Source organism: Ctenopharyngodon idella, chromosome 3 (genome assembly GCF_019924925.1).
Source record: "Ctenopharyngodon idella isolate HZGC_01 chromosome 3, HZGC01, whole genome shotgun sequence".
Taxonomy (NCBI): Eukaryota; Metazoa; Chordata; class Actinopteri; order Cypriniformes; family Xenocyprididae; genus Ctenopharyngodon; species Ctenopharyngodon idella.
The window spans coordinates 32853936-32875045 of record NC_067222.1 but is presented as its reverse complement, the minus strand read 5'-3'; the positions used below and the strand labels follow the sequence as shown (position 1 = coordinate 32875045).

Below are 21110 nucleotides of genomic sequence, written 5' to 3'. Positions count from 1 at the left end.
ACCATAAAGTTGTTTTTACATTCCCATTTATTTTTCAACACAAATAATAATGTATATGCAAGTCTTTCAAGAAGAAAGGAAATTAGAATCATCTCCTTGCTTGATTTCACACAAATGCATAAACAAGGGAATTTCATGACTCTTGTTAAAATATTACCCTTTTTTTAAAAAAGCTACTTGATTAATTTTGAGGTTTTCATGCCACTTATGAATAAATGTAAATATATGCACTTTTAGAGCTGTGCAATGGTTAAAAGAACAGACCACTCTGGTCCTCGCACACTAGCGTTTAAAACAGCTTTTAACAGCTTACACATTTTTTCTGCTCTTTCAAATAAGTATTCAAAATACACAACTCAAGTCATTTATGAAATACAGATTTAGCACCAACTCATCTCACATTCTACTGCATATTGAACAGAAGAGAGATTTGTTTATACTATCAAAATAGCATGTCAGCTATAGCGTATTAAGGCATTTGGTCAACAGCGTTTCATGTTCATGGGTTCCCTGAGGAACTATAGCTGAGTTTGCGTCTGCCCCACCGGTCCTCAGGCACTCTGAATCCCTCTCTGCTCACAGGCTCCACCAACAGCTCTACGAGACCCGGAGCAGGAGGAACCTCCAGCTTCACCACACGGTACAGGGTGGAGTAAGACTTGCCAATTAGAGTCAGGGATCCAGAGCGAATCCGAGGGTCAGGACCATGGAGATGTCTCCAGTGTATCCGGAAATGGCGGACCTGCTGAGTGGGATATTGCCAACGTAAGGTGGCGCTCAAAAGTACCTTCGTTGTGTGTCCATGTTCATTAGAATCATCCATCTGCCACACCACATCATTCACACAGATGCCTTGAACAGACGGCAGGGGTGCATGAAGACTCTCTGCATCCAAAAGCTGTGCAAAAAATGGAAACAGACAATTTAGCCACTACCAACATTATACGAACAGTACCGTTCAGACGTTTGGGGGCAGTAAGATTGAAATAAATGAATACTTTTATTCAGAAAGACTGCATTGATCAAAAGTGACAGTTAAGACTTTTATAATGTTACAACAGATTTCTGAAGGATCATGTGACCCTGAAGACTGGAGTAATGATGCTGAAAATTCAGCTTTGATCACAGGAATAAATGACATTTTTAAATTTAATAAAATATAAAACAGTTATTTTAAATTGTAATAATATTTCACAATATTAGTGTTTTTACTGTATTTTTGATTAAATAATGCAGCCTTGGTGAATATAAGCTAATTATTTAATAATAATAAATAAAAAAAACATTTAAAAAATGTAAAATATTTTTAGTAGTGTACAATATGTTCAGTCAAGATGTTAATCTATAAGGCAACCCAGAAAGCACTTCATTCACATTTTATATGTTAGGGTATCAGACAAAATTATACATTTTTAAATTTCCTATTATCAGCTGATACTGTATTTTTAATTGTGCTGCTCATTTTCCCATATTTTTACATTTGGATTACATTTGCTGTCATATAACACTCACTTACTGTAAAGTCTTTAAAAACAGTAATAATTTAACATATATAACATAATAATTTAATTTTTATACTTTTTAATTTAGTGAAATTCACTTGTAGCATTTAAAACTGATTTTAGTTTATAGCATTTTGTTTTTAAACTAATTGGCTATATAGACTATGTTTTAAAATAATTGGCTTATGGGTATCGGCCTGAATTCATTGTGAACCACAGACCTTATTTCACTCATGAAATGAAAACCGCTATTATTAAAACCCACTAAAATATCTTGAAAGCGGTGTGTAACATGTTCTGTGTGTGTTTTGTACATGTGTATCTCACCATAATCTCTCCAATCCTGCAGTTAAAGGAGACGTCTTCATCTCCTTCATCATCTCGGGAAAAACGAATACACACTTCTCGCAGTGAGCATCCAATCATTTTCAACAGGAAACATCTATGCATGAAACCACATTGAGTTTTATTAGAGAAAGTGTTTCAGATGTTAATGACCAAAACTTTTTTTTACTTTAAAGCGGGTCAGCAACCTATAGCACGCAGGCCAATGAATAATCATTGGATAATCACAATGACGGTGATGTGCAAAGTATAACATTCACACATACATACCGTGAGGTTCAATAGTGTTGCTCTGGAAAATCTGTTATTAAAGTCTAATTTAAACATGAAAATGAACAAAGTTTTAGGATTTTGAGAAATCTAAAAAAGTTGCATGAAAATGTTGCTTCAGAAAAATTGCTTCAGAAATATTTAAGATTCTGCATTATTTGTAGGACAGATGTATATATTTATTTGATTATATGTATATATAATTGAGGATTATATCCTGTTATATCCTGATTAACTAGGGACAATAAAAAAAAAAAAAAAAAAATGACAAAAAGGTTACCGAACCCTGCTTTAAACAGTTGACTCTCACCTGGAAGTCCAGCCATCTGAAGTCCACCGGCCACAATTCTGAACAAACTGCTTAACCAACTGATTATCCTCTGCTAACGCTTCTGGAAAGATACTTCTAGCTAAACACACACCCGATAAAACAGCTTAGATTAATATTACACATTCTTAAACATGACAGCTCCACAGAAACTCTAAGAGATCTGAAGAAGAAGATCTGAGAGACCACTAACATGCTATTTCCTCTGTCCCTTTGAATGTGCACAGGGAAACATCTATCGTTTTGAGCTCCAAGGACACCTTCACTCCCACAGGTGGCTTGTAGACAAAAGAGACAAAAGTCCTGGCGGCCAAGGGAACATGGAGAGAAAATATCCTACAAAGGGGCAAAAAGAAGGTGTTTTGACTGAAGTTTTTTGTATTCCAGGGGAAACAAAACCTCTAGTACCTTGCACAGACTTCAGGAAGTCCAGATGGAATGACGCCCTCCACCATCAGAGAGCTGCCTCCAATCCAAGCGTCCTCTGAGCAGCCACGGCTTCTCAGCCAGCCGCCTTTCTCCATGTTCTCAGAGAGGTACAGAGGTTGGATCTCCTGAGCATGCAGATTAAACCAGTTTCTCTCCATCTCCACCTGCACATACATCAAACAGTCAGAAATTACTTGGGACGTATCGATATCAAAAAATGGCTGATATTTCAATTCTTTATTATTTTGTTTAAATAAATTCTAAATAAAACACTAAAAACTAAAATCGACCATTTAAATGCTACAAGTGAATTTAGGCATCACAACATGTACAGTATGGAAAATTTATATTCATTTTGAGGTTTCTTAAAGGGATAGTTCACCAAAAAAAATGAAAATTCTGTCATCATTTACTCACTCTCATGTTGTTCCAAGCCCGTAAGACTTTTATTCATCTTTGGAACACAAATGAAGACCTTTTTGATGAAATCTGAGAGATTTCTGTCCCTCCATAGACAGCAATGCAACTGAAAGTTTGACGCTTCAAAAAATTCATAAAGAGATCGTAAAACTAATCCATATTATGAATTGAGCATTTAGTCCAAATTTTCTGAACTGACTAGATCGCTTTATACAATAAACAGATTTAATTTAGGCTTTCATTCACATATAAACATTGATCAGTGAACAAACAGAAGCTCAACTGAACCTGAATGACACACGAGAACAAACCTCTTGCAGAAGCTCAAATGTGCTGCGTAACACACGATAATGAACCTCATTGGTTCTCACACACCAAGCAAACATGCTTGAGCTTCTGTTTACCACAACTGATGTGTGAGTTCATTAATGTTTATATGTGAATAAAAGCCTAAATTAAATCTGTTTATCATATAAAATAATCGTGTCTCTTTAGAAAACTTGGACTAAACCGCTCGATTCATATGGAGTAGTTTTACAATCTCTTTATGAACTTTTTGAAGCGTCAAAGTGGTAGTTGTGTAGCTCTTAATTGAGGGACAAAAAAAAAAAAAAAACACTCATATTTTATTACAAATATCTTAATTTGTGTTCCGAAGATGAACGAAAGTCTTACAAGTTTAGACGGACATGAGGGTGAGTAATTAATGAGAATTTTCATTTTTGGGTGAAATAACGCTTTAAAGATTACATTTAACAGCAGTGTTATTAAATTATTAGTGTTTTTAAAAAATATTAGGGTATGGAAAGATATTTGTGTTTTAAAACTTTAAGTCATGGTTAGATGATGGCAAAGGTAATCTAAATGTAAAAAAAAATAGGCAACAATTAAGTTTTGTCTTAGTAAGCCATGACTTTTGAGGGTCAAGGTAACAAAAGGGGCAAAAACATTTTATTTCATTGGGCTCTTACGTTTTGTGGCTATTTGAGATGAGAATTTGTGTACTTCATCGTCATGCTTTTGATGCCAGTAAAAATACCACCAATGCATTTAAACTGAAGTCACATAGGTATTGAAGAGGATCTCAGTGTGCTTGTGTGTAGTGTACCTGTCCCCTCCAGTACAGGCTCTTTCCAAAGCCCTGACAGAATGAGGAGACGAATGGAAGACTGGACGAGGGCCGGTGGATATAAAGGTACTCAGACAGCAAGCTCCAAAACCTTAGAAGAGTGGTCAGATAATACACATCAGAGTGAAGTTTACTTGTGTGTGCGTGTGTTTACACATGTTCCATCGCAGAACACTGTGATTAGTTCAAGAAATCAGCGTACTTGTCCTGGTTTTGCCGAAAATCTGCCTTTTCGTGGCATTCGTACACCCAACCAGGAGCAAAGATGGCTGTTGAAAGCTCATACTTGCGAATCAGCTCTAGAGCCTAATGAAAAACAAAATGAGAAGATTGCTTATAGCTTATTTATTCTCCTTGTACTCTCAGCCAAAAACACTGAGAAAATATTAATATATAGAACTGTTCAAAAGTTTGGAGTCAGTAAGTTTTTTTAAAGAAATGAATACTTTTATTGAGGAAGGATGCATTAAAACTGTTTTCAACATAATAATAAATGTTTCTTGAGCAGCAAATCATCATATTACAGTGATTTCTGAAGGATCATGTGACACTGAAGACTGGAGTAATGATGCTGAAAATTCAGCTTTCACATCACAGGAAAAAGTTACATAAATTACATTTTAAAACATACTACAATAGAAAACAGTTGTTTTTAAATTGTAATAATATATCACATTACCATTTTTACTGTATTTTTGCGTTATGAGTATATGAGACTTCTTTCAAAAACAAAAAATCTTCCCGACCCCAAACTTCTACATCCATTAAAATTACTCTTACTAAAATAAGTAACTAACTAAAACTTCACTAACCTTATTTGTCTCAAATTTCCCTCCGATCACTTTCCCTCTTGCAAACACATCAACACCAACATAGATGTCAGCAAAGCGGCCCTGAGCCGCGGAGTAGGACTTCATCCTCTCCAGACTCTGCTCTGTCCAGTTGTAGTTAGTGAATATTCCATCACAAGCATCAAAAAACATTCTGACAGGATGACAAAAGGAAGCTGATGGCATAAGTTGTACAAAATCTACTGTATAAATCTCACAGACCTGAATCTCCCCCTGCAGAAGCCCTCAAGACCATCACTTGCCTGTTGTCGTCATTGAGTTCGTTCTGCCAGTTGAGTGAGCCGTTCTTCAGCACGCTGTCATACCAGATCACCACACTGCCTGGAACGCGCTCATGCATCTGGTCTGTGAGGTAGCGCAGAAAGGGACCAGTGTTCTTCACTGCAGTCTCCTGAGGAGTCAGTCATATTTGGGGTAAAGTACTAGACATGATGTCAACATAGTGACGTTATAATCCTCCAATCAGAGAAGCCTTGTTTACTCACACTCAGCACATTTTCTATGTTAACGAGCCAGCCATCGAAGCCGTAACAGTAGGAAATCTGAACCAGCTTATCAGCAGCTGCACGGTAACTCTCCTCATCTGCAAGGAAGGCCTCACATATCTTCGCTCCATCTGTCCACTCTGTGATGAATGTACCTTAGAGGGGTATAGGACTATTTCAATACATCCATTCTGATTTTCACTTGTCTATAAAGGTACTGTGGTTAATGACATTTCTTTCATTATTTATCCTTGGAGCACAAAAGCAGACATTTTGTAGAATGTCCAAGCGGCTCTTGTCCATGGCATGAGACCAGTGCTGTCAACCTCCTACTATAAAAGTATAATCAGAGAGTCTATATAACTTGTGTGACTTTTCAAAAGGCATATAATAGCTTTTTGTGTAAAGCAGACTAAAATTGAACCCAAAAAATAAAAAAATTTAGCCCAATAATATTTTTATTCATAAAGCGCCTTTCCCAAGCTCAAGGTCATATGGCTTTAAAAGACTTTGAATACAGTGCATAATTCATATGGACTATGTTTATAGTGCGGTTTTGTCCTTTTAGGGTGCTTGACAGCCACAGGTTGTCCATCTGTTGTCTATTGTATGGAAAAGAGCAGCTTCAACATTCTGCTAAATTTCTCCTTTTGTGCTACACAGAAAAAAAAAATAAACATGGTTTAGAACAATGTCAGGTTGAGTAAATGTTGACAAAATCTTCATTTTTGGGTGTACTACACTTGATAAAAAGAAGTGCACTTCAATTCTTAAAGTATATTTTTTAACAAAATGTGACTGCAGAAAATATTATTGAAATAAGAGACCACTTAAGTGTACTTAAATGTAGAGTACACTTTCATGACTTAATACACTTAAGTACACTTTTTTAGAAAAATGCATAATAATGTCAAATTAAAAGTTTTACTTTAAAGTACATTTTAAATAAGTTTTAATAGTATTTTGTCATTCTTTAAAGTACAATTATTTTGATTTTTTGACTGACATACAGCAACAAACAACAGACAATATTCAATATTACATTTAAAGTTAATATGTATTTAATTTTAAACTAAACTAAAACTATTATAACTGTAATTATATAAAAATATAAACTATAATTACATATATATTCAAGTACAATACACAAAAGTTTCAATAGAAATGACATTAAAGTATATTTTGACCATAAATGCTTGTCAGCATATTCTGCAGTACACTTGAACCATGTTTTATGAAATTACATATAAATATGTACTTAAGTTTGTCAAAAAAAAAAAAAAAACCTCTACGTTCAGCTAATTGCACTGTATATACATTTAAACTATAATACAGTTTGATTTAATTGCAATTAACATGAAGAGTCAGAAAACATTACATTCAGTTCAAACTTAAGTATATTCTTTTAAAGTATATTTCTGTACTTCTTTTTAAAAGCATGCTAAGTAACGTGTACTTATTTTTCACAAGGATATTCTTTTTACAGCAAGGCTAATTGGGATTTTGGCCCATAAACTGAACCCATCAAGACACTCACCAATACAGAGCACTCCATGTTTATGTGCTGCATTCGTCCAAACCACAGGAGGAATGGTTACCATCTGATGACTGAAGTAGTTGAAGATGTCAATATACTCCCAGTGATAGAAGGCATACGGCATCTCCACCTCTGCGCCTTGAATGAACCTCACCAAAAAGAACAGGACCATGAAGATACTGAAGACTGGCTAAACAATTAATGAAAGCGACATAACATGGTGGCACATCAAACTCTTGAGTTGTACCTGTCATGCAAGTAGCCACCCATCATGTCATGGGACACCAATGTCCGCCTAGGGCACCTGTCCAGTTGAGGAAGCCTGCTAGCCAGAGGCACAGTGGCCACATTAAATGGACTTGCTTCAGTCCGTTTCCATGATAACAGCTCATCAAGAGACTTCAGACTGCAGCTGATGGGCTTAGTTGTGCCAGGATCATAGTGGACTGCTGTTAGACCACAGAAAAAGAAGGAAAAGAGCACTGTAAGATCAGAAATCTTTTGAAAGAATAAAATTCGGCATATAATATGTTTTATAATATACCTGGCAACGTGGATGGCTCGAAATTTACGACTTCGTGAATACTTTGATCGCCTGGTTGATCGAGGCAAGTCTCAGAGCTGAATAAACAACCATAACATTGAACATGTAGTTATAATGCATGTTATAACTATAACATAAGTTATAAGGGAAATAAAATGCTGCGGTGATTCACATGGTCTTCAGATATTATGCAAAAAAAATGGATCAATCATAACTCAACAAAGTCAAAATCACCTGATCTCCTCCGTTTTAGGAATCTTACTGCTTGTAGTTTCGTCCCTTTTTCGTTTTCGGGGTGTCATTTTATCGTCGTCTTTTGTAGAAACACTTTCCATTTACAAAAATGTCAACAGATAGTTAGATTACAGACAAAAGTGATTTGTAGAGTTAATACACCTCTCCGTTTGGAAACAGAAAGAAACAGCCAAGCTTCCGCCTGGGCTCTGATTGGCTGAATGAGCGCGCCATGCGCTGGACAGACGTAGATCCAGCGTAAAGTGGTTTTGCTTTAAATGTCCACTAGAGGGCAGAAGACTAGACCAATAAAATATCTGGTATGTGAACTGTTTATCAACACATATTTTTCATGTTTATTTTAAGCACTCATTAAAATATATAAAGTCCTTTTATAAAGTATTGCGAATCTTCAAAGCCATCTTACATACACTGTCCATAGAAAAGATAAACAAACCAGCCAGCGACTAAGGTGATCATTTGACACTCAAAAGTACATTTAGTGACAATAAACAAGACAACTGTGATTCATGGAGACATTTTAGAATAAATAGCTAGTTACCCAAATATTATTCAGCCATGATTTTGAATACTGTTATGAATCCTGGTGAATAGTTTACCTTGCTGATGATGCCGTACGGTTTCACTATGAGGCCTCCAGTTTACAGCTAAAAGAAGTATTTATCTGTATACAAATCTGAATTAGAGAGAAGCGAAAATAAATTAATTCATCAATAATTTACACCCTTTGTCCTTTCTGTCTTCATCCAGAATGCCTCCAAAACACCTCTCATATTCATTCTCTTTCTGTGGAATGATCGTCCAGACCATTTTGTTGGCGGCACAATGATTCTCTTCTGTTTTTTCTCTTTCAGTAGTCATGTGAGCCTGCAGTCTGAATCGAGTGCTTTTAACAGAATAGATGGATGCTAATGGAAATCTGGAAGTTTCATTTTTATTAACACAGACTGAAATGTGGCCTTTAATGTAGTAAACAGTTTTTTTGCTCCCAAAGGCTTTGGTTTTGGTATAGAAAAAGTTTATATATCAACAAAATAAAACCAATATCACCAATTGAAAGTTTTAGCAAAACATTTGCTTGTGCACTCATATTAAATATTAATCCATCTATTTACTTGAAGCAAGTTAGATATACCCATGTTTCATTCTTTCTTTCCACCTTTCTGCAAACATTCAAACAGAGAAACTAACATTAGCTGGTTCACAGGAACTTGACTCAAATGTGTCTAGTTATCTCTATCATTTCCTGTCTTTCTTTCCCTTTGTCTCTTTCCTTTAGTATGCTTCCATAATAAGTCATTGAGTTTGTTTACATTGTGGTTCAGGAAAAACAAGAAAAACATTATATATTTTAGCCATTTCAATTTAAATTCTGATGGAATGAGCAAATCTGAACATCTTTACTGTGGATGTGTTGGACCGAATGTACTGATGACCCACATTAGGTCTGTTTAGCACTCAGAGAGAGCAGTGGGCTTTGTGTTTGGGATTTATTTTGTTACACCACAACAGTGATCAATCATCTGATGCCGCCCCCAGGGTGATTTTAGAGGCCAGTCCGGTTCCCGCCAGAAAGGCTCAGAACAAACTGCAGTGTTCTGACAAAGAAAAGGTACAAAGAAACAGGCTATATAGAGACTATAAATGCTCCTTTCTGACATTAGAAATTAAAGAACAATACCTAAATGTCCCATTGAGCTAAGTTTTTCAAACAAAAAGTTTTTTTCAAACAAAAAGCTGTTATTCATAGCATGTGACTTCTTCAGTTTTTTGTGTGGATGTGTAATTTGTGACTGTTTGTGACTGACACACTCATAAAGACAGTCTTTGCCGCCATCTAATGGCATAATAATGTAACTTCTGTTGCTGTTCACGGTCAGGGACTATTTTTTCCGGCAGAAGGAAGGCTTTTAGTACAGAGCTCCGGACATGACATGCAGGAAAAAAATAGTAGGCTAAATCGTGTGCACGATTTACTAATTCGTTCCCTCGATTTACTAAAACGTGCGCACGATTTACTATTTCGTTCCCTAGATTTATAAAGCATGCGCATGATTTATAAATCAAGGGAACGAAATAGGAAATCGTGCGCACAATTTAATTTTTTGTTCTTGCATGTCATGTGCGGGGCTCCGTATTTTAGTGACAGTTACTTCATTAAAGTTGCACTGATACATATTTCTGGCTTTAATATTTGTATTGTGTGGTAACCGTTTTATAAAGGCAATAAGGTACTCAAGGTATCGTGAATAAGTCACGGCTGAAGGGGTTGCAGGCACTCTGCTTTGCGTCGTAATGCGATAGTCTTTTCTTTCCTCATTGTGATATATATCCAAATTAACTGCTCTTCAAACAAGAAAAAATGTAGGACGGGAGTTGATTTTGTCTATCGGGACATGATTGGATGGTTGTGGTTTGCTATTGCTGTAATGTCATGTGAGTGACAGGTTGTCCCGCCCTCACGCCAGTAAACACGTCATCAGAGAAGAGACGTCACTGCAAGGAGGGTATGGAAAGATGTGCACAGATAAATCGTTTATAATAAATATTGCAATATTCCATAAAAATAAGAGTTTTCCTCCTTTTTTTTTCAAACCCATGTTTGGGTCAAATATGGACAAATTAAATTTAAATTTAACTTAAAAATTTAAACCAACAATTGGGTTTGTCCATATTTGAGAAACTCAGTGAGAATTCTCACGTGATATCAGTGAAAAAGTGTTTCTCACTGTTAAAGCACTTTTTCACAGAAATGTTTGGCTTATTTGAGCGAACATTCCAGTTTGAAATTTCCAGTTTGCACTCAAAGGACTATTTCCTGTTCTGCAAGTTTAATATTTTACAACTTACTTAACCTTAGATCTGGGTAGGTTATTTTTACACAGTTGCACAGACGCAAATGCTTACATCATACGCACGCTGAGGTGAACATGACAACATGATGCGAGAAGAGCAGACTTTAGGACCCAGTCCACGGAGCGGGCTAGTCGGGTTTCTCTTTCTTACTTAACGTCTGTAATGTCATTCTTGATGCCAGAAGCGTGTCACGGTGATCAGAACTGAAATTTGAAGGTGGAAGAGAATCATTTGTTTAGTAAGTAGCATTCTATTTACAGTCAGTTTATATCCCGGAAACATATCATGGCAATTAAAGGATTTGGATAAACACGCTTTAGTGTCAAACCGATGTTAATTAGCCTCTACAGATGAAGATAAATATTTGCACAGATCTTGTAGGAACACGTTGAAATGTTAATTTGATGTAGGCTAATAAAGCGGAGCTAATGTATGCTATAAATTCAAATCTGCATATGGATTGGTGATTATCAATAACTGACATTCGTTTGTACATAAAGCCTCACATCATAAAAAATGTTATTGTCTAGATATAGATATCATTCATGATAAATTATGTAGGCTACTGGGTGTTTATGAACTTAAATAGCCTTGCATCTCATTATAAATGTGGACTGCGCATGAGCCTGTCCCGCATCCATGCAGCATCCCTTGGTATATTCCCCACATACAACAGGTGACTCGGAAATGAGTAAGAATTACGGAACACTCTGACGTTGTGAAAAAGCAGCCAATATTTAAAACCTAGAATAGTGTAATATTAGATGATTTGGATTAAAGATTAAGTGTTAGAGGCTTGTTTTACAGAAAGGCGTCAGACTGCGTGAGAGTTGCTGCTATTGCGCATCTGACATTGTACGTGATGAGGAAGGGCATAAAACTGTGGCAATATAATATTAGCCATCACTGTAAATAAATAAACAAAAAAAAAAATTAAAATATACAAAGATGCAGAAAATTATCACTAATCAAAATAATAAAAACGAGAAAACCTTATAATTACATGATACTTTTTATTATATGAAAGGCATAATAATAAAAATGTCATAAAAAGTCATAACATTTTCTCTAATTCATTTTTAGTATACTGTAGGTAGAATCTCAGAAATTATTTTTATTAACAGCTTTGTGAGACCCATACAAAACATTTTAATACTGTAATGTTACCCTCATGTGGTATTTCTGTTATATATATATATATATATATAAAACGGTTAGTTCCTGTCCTTGATTCTGATTGGTCAATAGCTGTGTTTCATTCACGATAAAACCCAACTGTGACCGCTTCACCCAACGGTTCTGTGTATCACTACACAACACCCTTAGCAACCACTCTTAGCAACGTAAACTGTTCTCATTTGATATTGTTCATTGAAGCTTACTGTATTATGTAGAAGAGTATTGTGAGAAAGAGATCGAGTGAGCGAGTTTATTACCTGCATTCAGATTTAGCATTTTCCTTCCGATCAGTCCATATGTTCATAATAAAATATGTGTTTAAATGTCCGATGTATTATCTTGTCCTTTTAACATTTCAGGGGTTTTCCCGTGACTGACAGCGCTAGTCAAAGCATTTGTCAGTTGCGTCTTGTTCCGTGTTCACAACAATTAAGTCTTTTCAATATAAAAGTCTTCGCTACTGACTGACACACTCATAAAGACAGTCTTTGCCGCCATCTAATGGCGTTATAATGTAACTTCTTTCAGGAGCGCCTGCAGGATTTTATCTCAGTGTATACGCAGAACTACAACACCCCCCCCCCCCCCACCCCCCCCCCCCCTTTTTCTTTTCTTTTTTTTTTTTCTTTTTCTTTTTTTTTTTTTTTTTGCTGTCCGCAAAAACCGATTAAATCGACCATTGCGTTGGTGGGAATGATTTAATGTTGTCCAAATCGACTGATCAACTGTCTCTTTCCTGTTCCCCACTTAGAAAATCTGATGAACGTAACTGCACTCTGATGTGCTTGTGTAGATAGATGCTCTGTGAATTTTTTGTTTTGGTTTTTTACGTTATCTCTGAGCGGCTTTGTCCTGAAATGTGCGTATTGTTTTCAGAGAAACATGATTAACGAAAAACTAAGCCTCACATTGTTTCCAGTCACGTGAATGCTTCGTGTCAGAATGTTTGAACCCAGACCACTACTAGCTATATGGAAGTTCAAGTCCATTTACTAAACATTTTAAATATATAAGCCCGTAGCCTATATTACATTATCATATGTTCTGTCATATAAACAGTATAAAAACAATAAAATAACAGCACAATTTACTTGTCTCAAACAACTCAGTAGGTATTATTAGTATTATTATAATTATTGTTTTTGTTGATCCATTTTATTTATTGCCAAACTTTAATATGTGAATTATATTATCAGAAAACTGAACACATTTAGCATCGTCAGGCTTTTATTTGTGCTTAATGGATAAAACAACGCAGCTGCGCACTCAGGTTTATGGCTGCTGTAAATTTTACCTGCCACAAGATGGCACTGTTTTCGACACTCTTGATGCTTTGAAACTTTTAGAGAACAGATTAGAGAAAAGCTTCAAAGGTTTAAGAGGCTTTATTTCTCCATCCCTACTCAATAGTTTTAAACCTTTTTGCAAATATTTCAATCAAATGTAGCTGTTTTAGAGAGCGTTTACTCATTTTGAGCCTGTTTTTAAACATTAACTATCTGTAAAGTCATTTTCATGTGTGGAAAAAACGACGAAACTAAACTAGCCAATCAGATTTCTTTTCACCCATATCCCCCAAGCCCACCCATGCAGGCATGAGAGTACCTCAGGGATGACGTGTTTTTGTAGGCCAACCCGGAAGTTAGCGGTGCACGGGTTCCCTCGATCGAAAGCCAATGCATTTTTCCCATAGACTTTTGGAAAATCGCAAAAAATAAGCTCCGTGTTTAACAAAGGGTTATGACACTTACACGTTTTGTCTATCAAGATAATCTTTACAAGTTAACACAACATTTATACATTTTGAAGCCTAAATAAAGTCGTCAGATATAAAAAGCTAACAGTAGGCTATAAACGGACTACAGCACACCATGGTCGTGAATCAACATCACCACCACCAAGCTTCCTCAAACTTTATTTAAAAAACAACTTGATTTAAAAACATGCTTGCTGATTATGATCTGCGCTGTGTATGAATACTTATCCACTTTTTCATGAGAAATGCTGTCCAAATGTCCTGTTTGTCATGATGACGTCTAAAGTCCCCGCCAAAGGAAGTAGTCCCTTTTATCAATTTGTTAGCAACTGCCGTTTTTAAGACACAATAAAGGTTTAAAAAATCACAAGCGGGTTATAACTGGTGTGTTTCTTTTAGTGAAAGTTTACTCCATGAAAGATGCATTGATACATATTTTTGGCTTTAATATTTGTATTGTGTGGTAACCGTTTTATAAAAGCAATAAGGTACTTGAGGCTAGTGCTGTATCGTGAATAAGTAACTCCACTTTGTGCCTAACAACGCCCTTCAGCCGTGACTTATTCACGACACAGCACAGCCTCGAGTACCTTATTGCTTACATATATATACTGTGTATATATATAATAAAGTATAATCAATGAGATTTATGTTAACAATTACTCTAGTATTATAGTCAAGTATTTGACTGTAAGAGAATGGAATGTGCTCCAATATGGTGAGCCGAGCATCTCGTTTTGACATTAGAGAAAATATGGGATGAGCTGAGACTTCTTGTTCCACTTAATAGGTTGGGGCCTAAACAAACTAGAGTCATAGGCAAAAATGGTAATAAGTTGATAAACAATGGTGGCATGTTTGAAATGTATTGACCACGCCTTAATAGAGAGCATATGGAAAACCGTATAAAAGAGTGTGCAAAGACAGACTCTATTGCACTGCAGACTTTACATCTCTGATAACAAGGTCTGTCTTCTGCCATCAAAACCCAAAACTTCGAGAGTGATTCTTCACAGAGGCAGCAGAAGTAACGACACAACTTGAATGCTTTGTCATTTGACTGAATGGGATTTCTGGTATACAGTCATGAAGGCATAATTATTGACTTGCATACTACAACTTATTCCCCTAAGAACGTGTGTGTGTCTCATCTTTCCACAGAGCAGTAGAGCATCATGGGTGGAGTGGCATTGGATGACGGTGGTTGTAGAGTGAAGGCTCCTGATGGTGGCTGGGGTTGGGCTGTGCTCTTTGGTTGCTTCGTCATCACAGGTTTCTCCTACGCCTTTCCAAAGGCCGTCAGTGTTTTCTTCAAGGAGCTGATTAGAGAGTTTGGGGTGGGCTACAGTGACACAGCCTGGATCTCCTCCATCCTATTGGCTATGCTTTATGGCACTGGTATGTTTACCACCAATCAAAGTCTTAAAGGTATAGTTGACCCAAAAATTAAAATTCAGCCATTCCAAACCTGTATGACTTTCTTTAGGGGAACAGAATGTCTGAACTGTTTTTGTCCATGTAATGAAAGTCAATGGCATATAAAACAAGACTGGATCCCTTTGACTTTCATTGTATGGACAAAAGCACTGTGACATTTCTTCAGAATATCTTCTTTTGTGTTCCAGGTTTGGATCAGCATCTTCATTTTTGGGTCAACTATCCTATTAATGTCTTGTAATTAGTTCAAACCAGATTCAGACAGTTTATAATTACTCTTCGCAGGGCCTTTATGCAGCATTTTAGTGAATCGATTCGGGTGTCGTCCAGTGATGTTGGTGGGCGGCCTCTTTGCATCATTGGGAATGATCTTGGCATCGTTTGCCACGAGCATCATCCACATTTACTTATGTATAGGAGTCATTACAGGTACTTTAGTCATCATTTACTCCTTTATTGAATGACTGATGTCTATCCAGGGACATGTAATCATTTCTATTGTCTGATTCCAGGTCTTGGATTGGCTCTGAACTTTCAGCCATCACTCATTATGTTGAATCGATATTTCAGTGAGAAGCGTCCGCTGGCTAACGGCCTGGCAGCGGCTGGGAGTCCGGTGGCTCTGTGTTGTCTGTCCCCTCTCGGGCAGATCCTTCAGTATGAATATGGCTGGAGAGGGGGCTTCCTCATCTTGGGAGGGATACTGCTGAACTGCTGTGCTTGTGGGGCTTTAATGAGGCCTTTGGTCCCATCAAAGAAGTCAGAGACCCCTGGAATTGAAAACACACCGGATGATGTCGACAAGAAAGCCAAACCCAAACCCAAGCTGCTGGACTTCAGTGTTTTCAGAGACCGGGGCTTTGTCATTTACGCCGTCGCTGCCTCCATTATGGTGCTCGGTTTGTTTGTGCCTCCAGTGTTTGTGGTGAGCTATGCCAAAGAACTGGGAAACGAGGACACGAAATCCGCCCTCCTGCTTACCATTCTGGGTTTCATTGACATTTTTGCACGGCCCACGTGTGGCATCATCGCAGGACTCCGGTGGGTTCGTCCTCGCTGCGTCTACCTCTTCAGTTTTGCTATCTTATTCAATGGCATCACAGATCTGGTGGGCTCTTTGTCTAAAGACTACAACTCTCTGGTGGTGTTCTGCATCTTTTTTGGCATCTCTTATGGCATGGTTGGGGCCTTGCAGTTTGAGGTCCTCATGGCTGTTGTGGGTACAGAGAAGTTCTCAAGCGCCATTGGTTTAGTTCTTCTGCTTGAAGCCATTGCTGTGCTGGTTGGGCCTCCATCTGCTGGTGAGTGTTGAAATTTCATTTTAAACTAAAAATGATTACTGTAGGTTAGTTTCCTCTCAAACTGAAGTAGGTTGAGAAATATAGAATCTGTTATCAAAATATTTTGATTTTGATTGAATAGAAAAGAGCATTATATGATTGTGGGAACTATGAGAGGGACAAGTACAATAATGCATAGTTCATGTTCTGCTGTGTTATTTACATAAATGATTAAAAAATATATATAATGCAAGTTATTGAATGTGTTAATCCAATAATTACAAAAAGTTTTAACGTTCTGTTTTAATCTCATGACAGCCCTGTATAATTTCTGTTAAGAGAATTCTGAAAAAAGGCAGTTTTTAATTGATAATAATAATAAATGTTTCTTGAGCAGCAAATCATCATGTTAGAATGATTTCTGAAGGATCATGTGACACTGAGTAAATATGTTGAAAATTCAACTTTGACATAAGTGGAATATATTACATTTTAAAATATATTCAAATCAAAATCTGTTTTTTTTTTATGTTATAATGTGTATTTCACAATATCACTGGTTTTATTGTGAAATATTATACAAATATTTATTATTATATACAGAATTTGTTAAAACAGTGATATTGTGAAATATTATACAATAAATTTTTTTTTAAATATTTTAAAATGTAATTTATTCCAGGGATGTCAAAGCTTAATTTTTTAGCATCTTCAGTGTCAAATTATATATATATATATATATATATATATATACAACTTTTTTAAATATAATTTTATGTAGACTATAATAGTTTTGTGCAATAAATCAGCCTTAATAAAAGCAGACTGACAACTCACCAACTAGTCAATTATATTATGCAAGTCATGTAGATGCTTTGCTCACTCCTAGTCATTAAACCTTGATACACTTACTGTAATCTATTGAGAGTCTTTGACTGGCATTAAAATCTTTGTTCTCTCTTTGTCAAGGGCGCCTTTTGGACTCCACTAAGAATTACATGTTTGTCTTCCTGCTGGCTGGGATTGAGGTTGTGACGGCAGCTTTAGTGCTGGCAATATGCAGCTTCCTGTTCATAAAAAAGAAGCCTGAGGCACCAGAGGCTGCAGTGGAGGCTGGGGAGACAGTCGAGGCAAAGAATCACTCAAGTACGCCACCCATAGGGGAGCCAAACAAGGCCAATGGAAACTCAGAAAAGCAGAGGGATCCGGGTGACCTGAGACCTGAGAGTGCAGTGGAGGATCCAACAGAAGTGGAAACATTTCTTAAATGTAAAGATAAGAACATCACCTGTAGTCCAGAATCTGACCTCTGAAGGACATCAAGACTTTGACCTTTTCTGCTTAGGTTGGAAAGTCAAACAAGAGCAGTTTGGGAGTTGCAGTGTTAATGTGTGTCACCGTGTAGTGTGATGTGATATCCTAATGTGTGTGCTATTTTACTGACAGATGACTATTTAATCAATAATAGAGGCCCACACTTCACTCATGCTGTTCAAAATATCGCATTTGCACTGCCACACAGAGATCTGGACAATCCACTCTCTGTAAGTCTGTAGCTCAATACCACAGACATTTCTATGACTTAAACCTACGTTATCTAGGTTAAAGGTGCTGTAAGTGATTTTATTATGGAATAGTTTGCAGGAAATGATGCTGTCTACTGAATGAATACTGAGATATCACACCGATCTCTGTGACAGTCATAAACAGTAAAAGAAAAATTGCCTTTTTTAGCCAATCAGAACATGTTTGAGGTACTTTCTGTCAGTCAATCAGGCCATTTATGATAAACTGACACTGAGTGTGATAGATTAACTTGGAAGGTATATAGTGATTATCATTCAAGCTTTTTTTATTTTCTTCCCTATTGTGATGTATATCCGAGTGAAACAGATTCACAAAACAAAAAAAAATAGATTTTGTCCATCGGGAACTGATTGAATGGTTGTGGTTTGCTAGTGCTGTGATGTCATGCGAGTGACAGGTTGTCCCGTCCTCATGCCAGTAAACACGTCATCAGAGATGATGTTGCAAGAGGGAGGGGAATTAATTTTTTTTAAAGATGAGGGCACATGAAAAAAAAATAATGACGCGCACAGATAAATTTTGTATCATAAATGTTGCAATATTCCATAATTTTTTTTTTTTTTTTTTTCTCCATGGTGACTTAAATATCATCACTTCATAGTGACTTAAATATCATTACAGCACCTTTGACTAAGTGAAAAAAACATCACACAACTGAAGTAGACAGCTATCACAGGAACAGAAAGCCTGATCATACTCGTAGATATCAGGAGATACATCAGAGTTTCCACTACTCACACAAAATGTACCTTCTGTTTACACGCTTTTGTAATAATATGTGTGCCGATTTATAAACGATCATACTTTGGAACCTCAAGCAATATGTAAACTGCTTTGCTTTTGTGGATTGTGAGCAGTGTGGTCCACTGGCTTTAGTAGATGTCTGAAAATGTTATGATTTCCTGCATAAAGATCAGTACTGTTATATTCCTTTAGTATCATTAGAACATTCCCGATAGAAAGCTACTGCCATACTTCACCTTCTTTAGTATGTCTCAGTGTCAAAGGACAGAATCAGGTCCTCTGAATAGTTTATGTTAGTTAAATATAATTGTATTATTCAGTATTAGTTGTACTGTGAATTCATTTTTTGACACTGTTGGTGTTTCTCAACTGAGAATTTTAACTTTTCACTGATATGCTGAGATTGTCATAGCGTAGTTAAGTAGAGAGCAGGTATCTCTGTATTTATGACTTCATTGAGGAGTCCTTTAGCAATATTTGCATTTACCTGTTTTTCTCCTACTCTGAATGTTTAACAAACCTGAGCTGTTAAATAGTTTATTCTCAACAAATAATTTATATTCTTTTTAATATTCACCAAAATGCACTGAAAACCAATGAAGAGCACTCGAACTCAAGTGATATTGTGGTAAAATTGCTTTTTATTTTTAGAAAACAATGATGACGGAGAAGCATGCAGTGTGTCCCATTGTTTCATTGTAAAAGAAATGAGGTTTGACAGCACTGCCTAGTATCATTAGTTCTAATTTTATACCAGCATCAGCTTCACTACTGGTTAAACTACTTGCCACATTGAATATTTATTTAAATAATACATCTTCAGTGCAGCTATGAGAAATTTAGACTCAGTAACCCCAGAATCTGTTAAACTGCCCTTCAACTGTGCCTATCTGAGTCAGGCTGGGACATATTTGTATTTATTTCATTGGTTTCAATTTTCATAACGACTGCATAAATTGTTAATGACTCATCTCTGTCTGCTGAAAACCAAAATTGCGCAATAAATGTTGAATACTCATCACAGTTGCCTTTTTTTTTTTTTTTTTTCTCACGGGCAAAACGAGCCATGTACAGTATATACTGTACAAACGCATTTATGAGCCGTTACCGCTCTGTATGAAACCCGTAGCCTGCAATGGAATAGTTACTAAAACGTGTTAAAACAGTGCCATCTATAACCCGTTAAGTGAATTGCAACCTCATTTATTTAGCCCAGAAATGAAACCCTCGTCTTTCTGAACTCGTAAGGCTTTCGTTCATCGTCGAAACACGTTGATATTTTTACTGAAACCTGAAATATTTCTGTTACCACTAAAACTTTGATACGTCAATTTTTTGAAGCTCTGTGTGTGTGTTCGCTGATCAATGTTTATATGCGAATAAAGCATTAAAGGGTTAGTTCACCCAAAAATAATGTAATTTATTACTCACCCTCATGTCGTTCTACACAAGACCTCAAATTCGGAACACAAATTAAGATATTTTTGATGAAATCCGATGGCTTAGTGAGGCCTCTATTGAGAGCAAAGCCACCAAACCTCTCAAGATCCAGAAAGCTACTAAAGACATATTTAAAACAGTTCATGTGACTACAGTGGTTCTACATTAATGTTATGAAGCGACGAGAATACTTTTTGTGTGCCAAAAAAAAAATAAAAAACAACGACTTTTCAACAGTATCTAGTGATGGCCGATTTCAAAACACTGCTTCGAATCTTTTGTTTTGATTCAGTGATTCGGATCGCGTATCAAACGGCTAAACTGCTGAAATCACGTGACTTTGGCGCTCCGAACCACTGATTCGATTCGTAAAGCTCCGAAGCAGTGTTTTGAAATCGGCCATCACTAGATATTGTTGAAAAGTCGTTATTTTGGCGCACAAAAAGTATTCTCGTCGCTTCATAATATTAAGGTAGACCACTGTACTCACATGAACTGTTTTAAATATGGGTACCTTTCTGGATCTTGAGAAGCTCGGTGGCATTGCTGGCAGTAGGCCTCACTGAGCCATCGGATTATCAAAAATATCTTAATTTGTGTTCTGAAGATGAACGAAGGTCTTACGGGTGTAGAATGGCATGAGGGTGAGTAATTAACGACATTTTCATTTTTGGGCGAACTAACCCTTTAAATTAAATCTGTATGAAGCGATTGTCTCTCTTCAGAAGACAGCTCT

General features: G+C 36.5%; 2 protein-coding genes across 3 annotated transcripts; one reads left to right on the top strand and one right to left on the bottom strand.

Annotated features, from left to right (window-relative positions):
• Window positions 1–9: 9 nt before the first annotated feature.
• On the bottom strand, window positions 10–8307 carry engase (endo-beta-N-acetylglucosaminidase). Its single transcript, XM_051888470.1, has 14 exons — window positions 8075–8307; window positions 7841–7917; window positions 7544–7745; window positions 7297–7445; window positions 5760–5914; window positions 5517–5665; window positions 5236–5407; window positions 4626–4729; window positions 4403–4514; window positions 2854–3038; window positions 2639–2781; window positions 2428–2527; window positions 1830–1944; window positions 10–898 (listed from the first exon to the last, which is right to left on the bottom strand). The coding sequence occupies exons 1-14, from the start codon at window positions 8173–8175 to the stop codon at window positions 500–502; spliced, it is 2163 nt and encodes a 720-aa protein (XP_051744430.1). The 5' UTR covers window positions 8176–8307; the 3' UTR covers window positions 10–499.
• slc16a3a (solute carrier family 16 member 3a) lies at window positions 7645–19952 on the top strand. 2 transcript variants are annotated; one of them, XM_051888478.1, is made up of 5 exons: window positions 7645–7780; window positions 15048–15284; window positions 15609–15752; window positions 15836–16624; window positions 17573–19952. In XM_051888478.1, exons 2-5 carry the CDS (start codon window positions 15062–15064, stop codon window positions 17914–17916), a joined length of 1500 nt encoding a protein of 499 aa, XP_051744438.1. In that variant the 5' UTR covers window positions 7645–7780; window positions 15048–15061; the 3' UTR covers window positions 17917–19952. The 2 variants fall into 2 exon arrangements, with proteins under 2 accessions (XP_051744438.1, XP_051744437.1); XM_051888477.1 differs by lacking the exon at window positions 7645–7780 and adding an exon at window positions 11022–11189.
• Window positions 19953–21110: the final 1158 nt, after the last annotated feature.

Excerpts from the sequence above, each read along its gene's own strand:
- engase (XM_051888470.1), bottom strand. The coding sequence starts at position 8,175 with ATGGAAAGTGTTTCTACAAAAGACGACGATAAAATGACACCCCGAAAA. Across the intron at positions 7,746-7,840 it reads CGAGCCATCCACGTTGCCAG|CAGTCCACTATGATCCTGGC; the intron begins GTATATTATAAA and ends GTGGTCTAACAG. Across the intron at positions 3,039-4,402 it reads GCCTGTACTGGAGGGGACAG|GTGGAGATGGAGAGAAACTG; the intron begins GTACACTACACA and ends ATGTATGTGCAG.
- slc16a3a (XM_051888478.1), top strand. The coding sequence starts at position 15,062 with ATGGGTGGAGTGGCATTGGATGACGGTGGTTGTAGAGTGAAGGCTCCT. Across the intron at positions 15,285-15,608 it reads GGCTATGCTTTATGGCACTG|GGCCTTTATGCAGCATTTTA; the intron begins GTATGTTTACCA and ends TACTCTTCGCAG. Across the intron at positions 16,625-17,572 it reads GGTTGGGCCTCCATCTGCTG|GGCGCCTTTTGGACTCCACT; the intron begins GTGAGTGTTGAA and ends CTCTTTGTCAAG.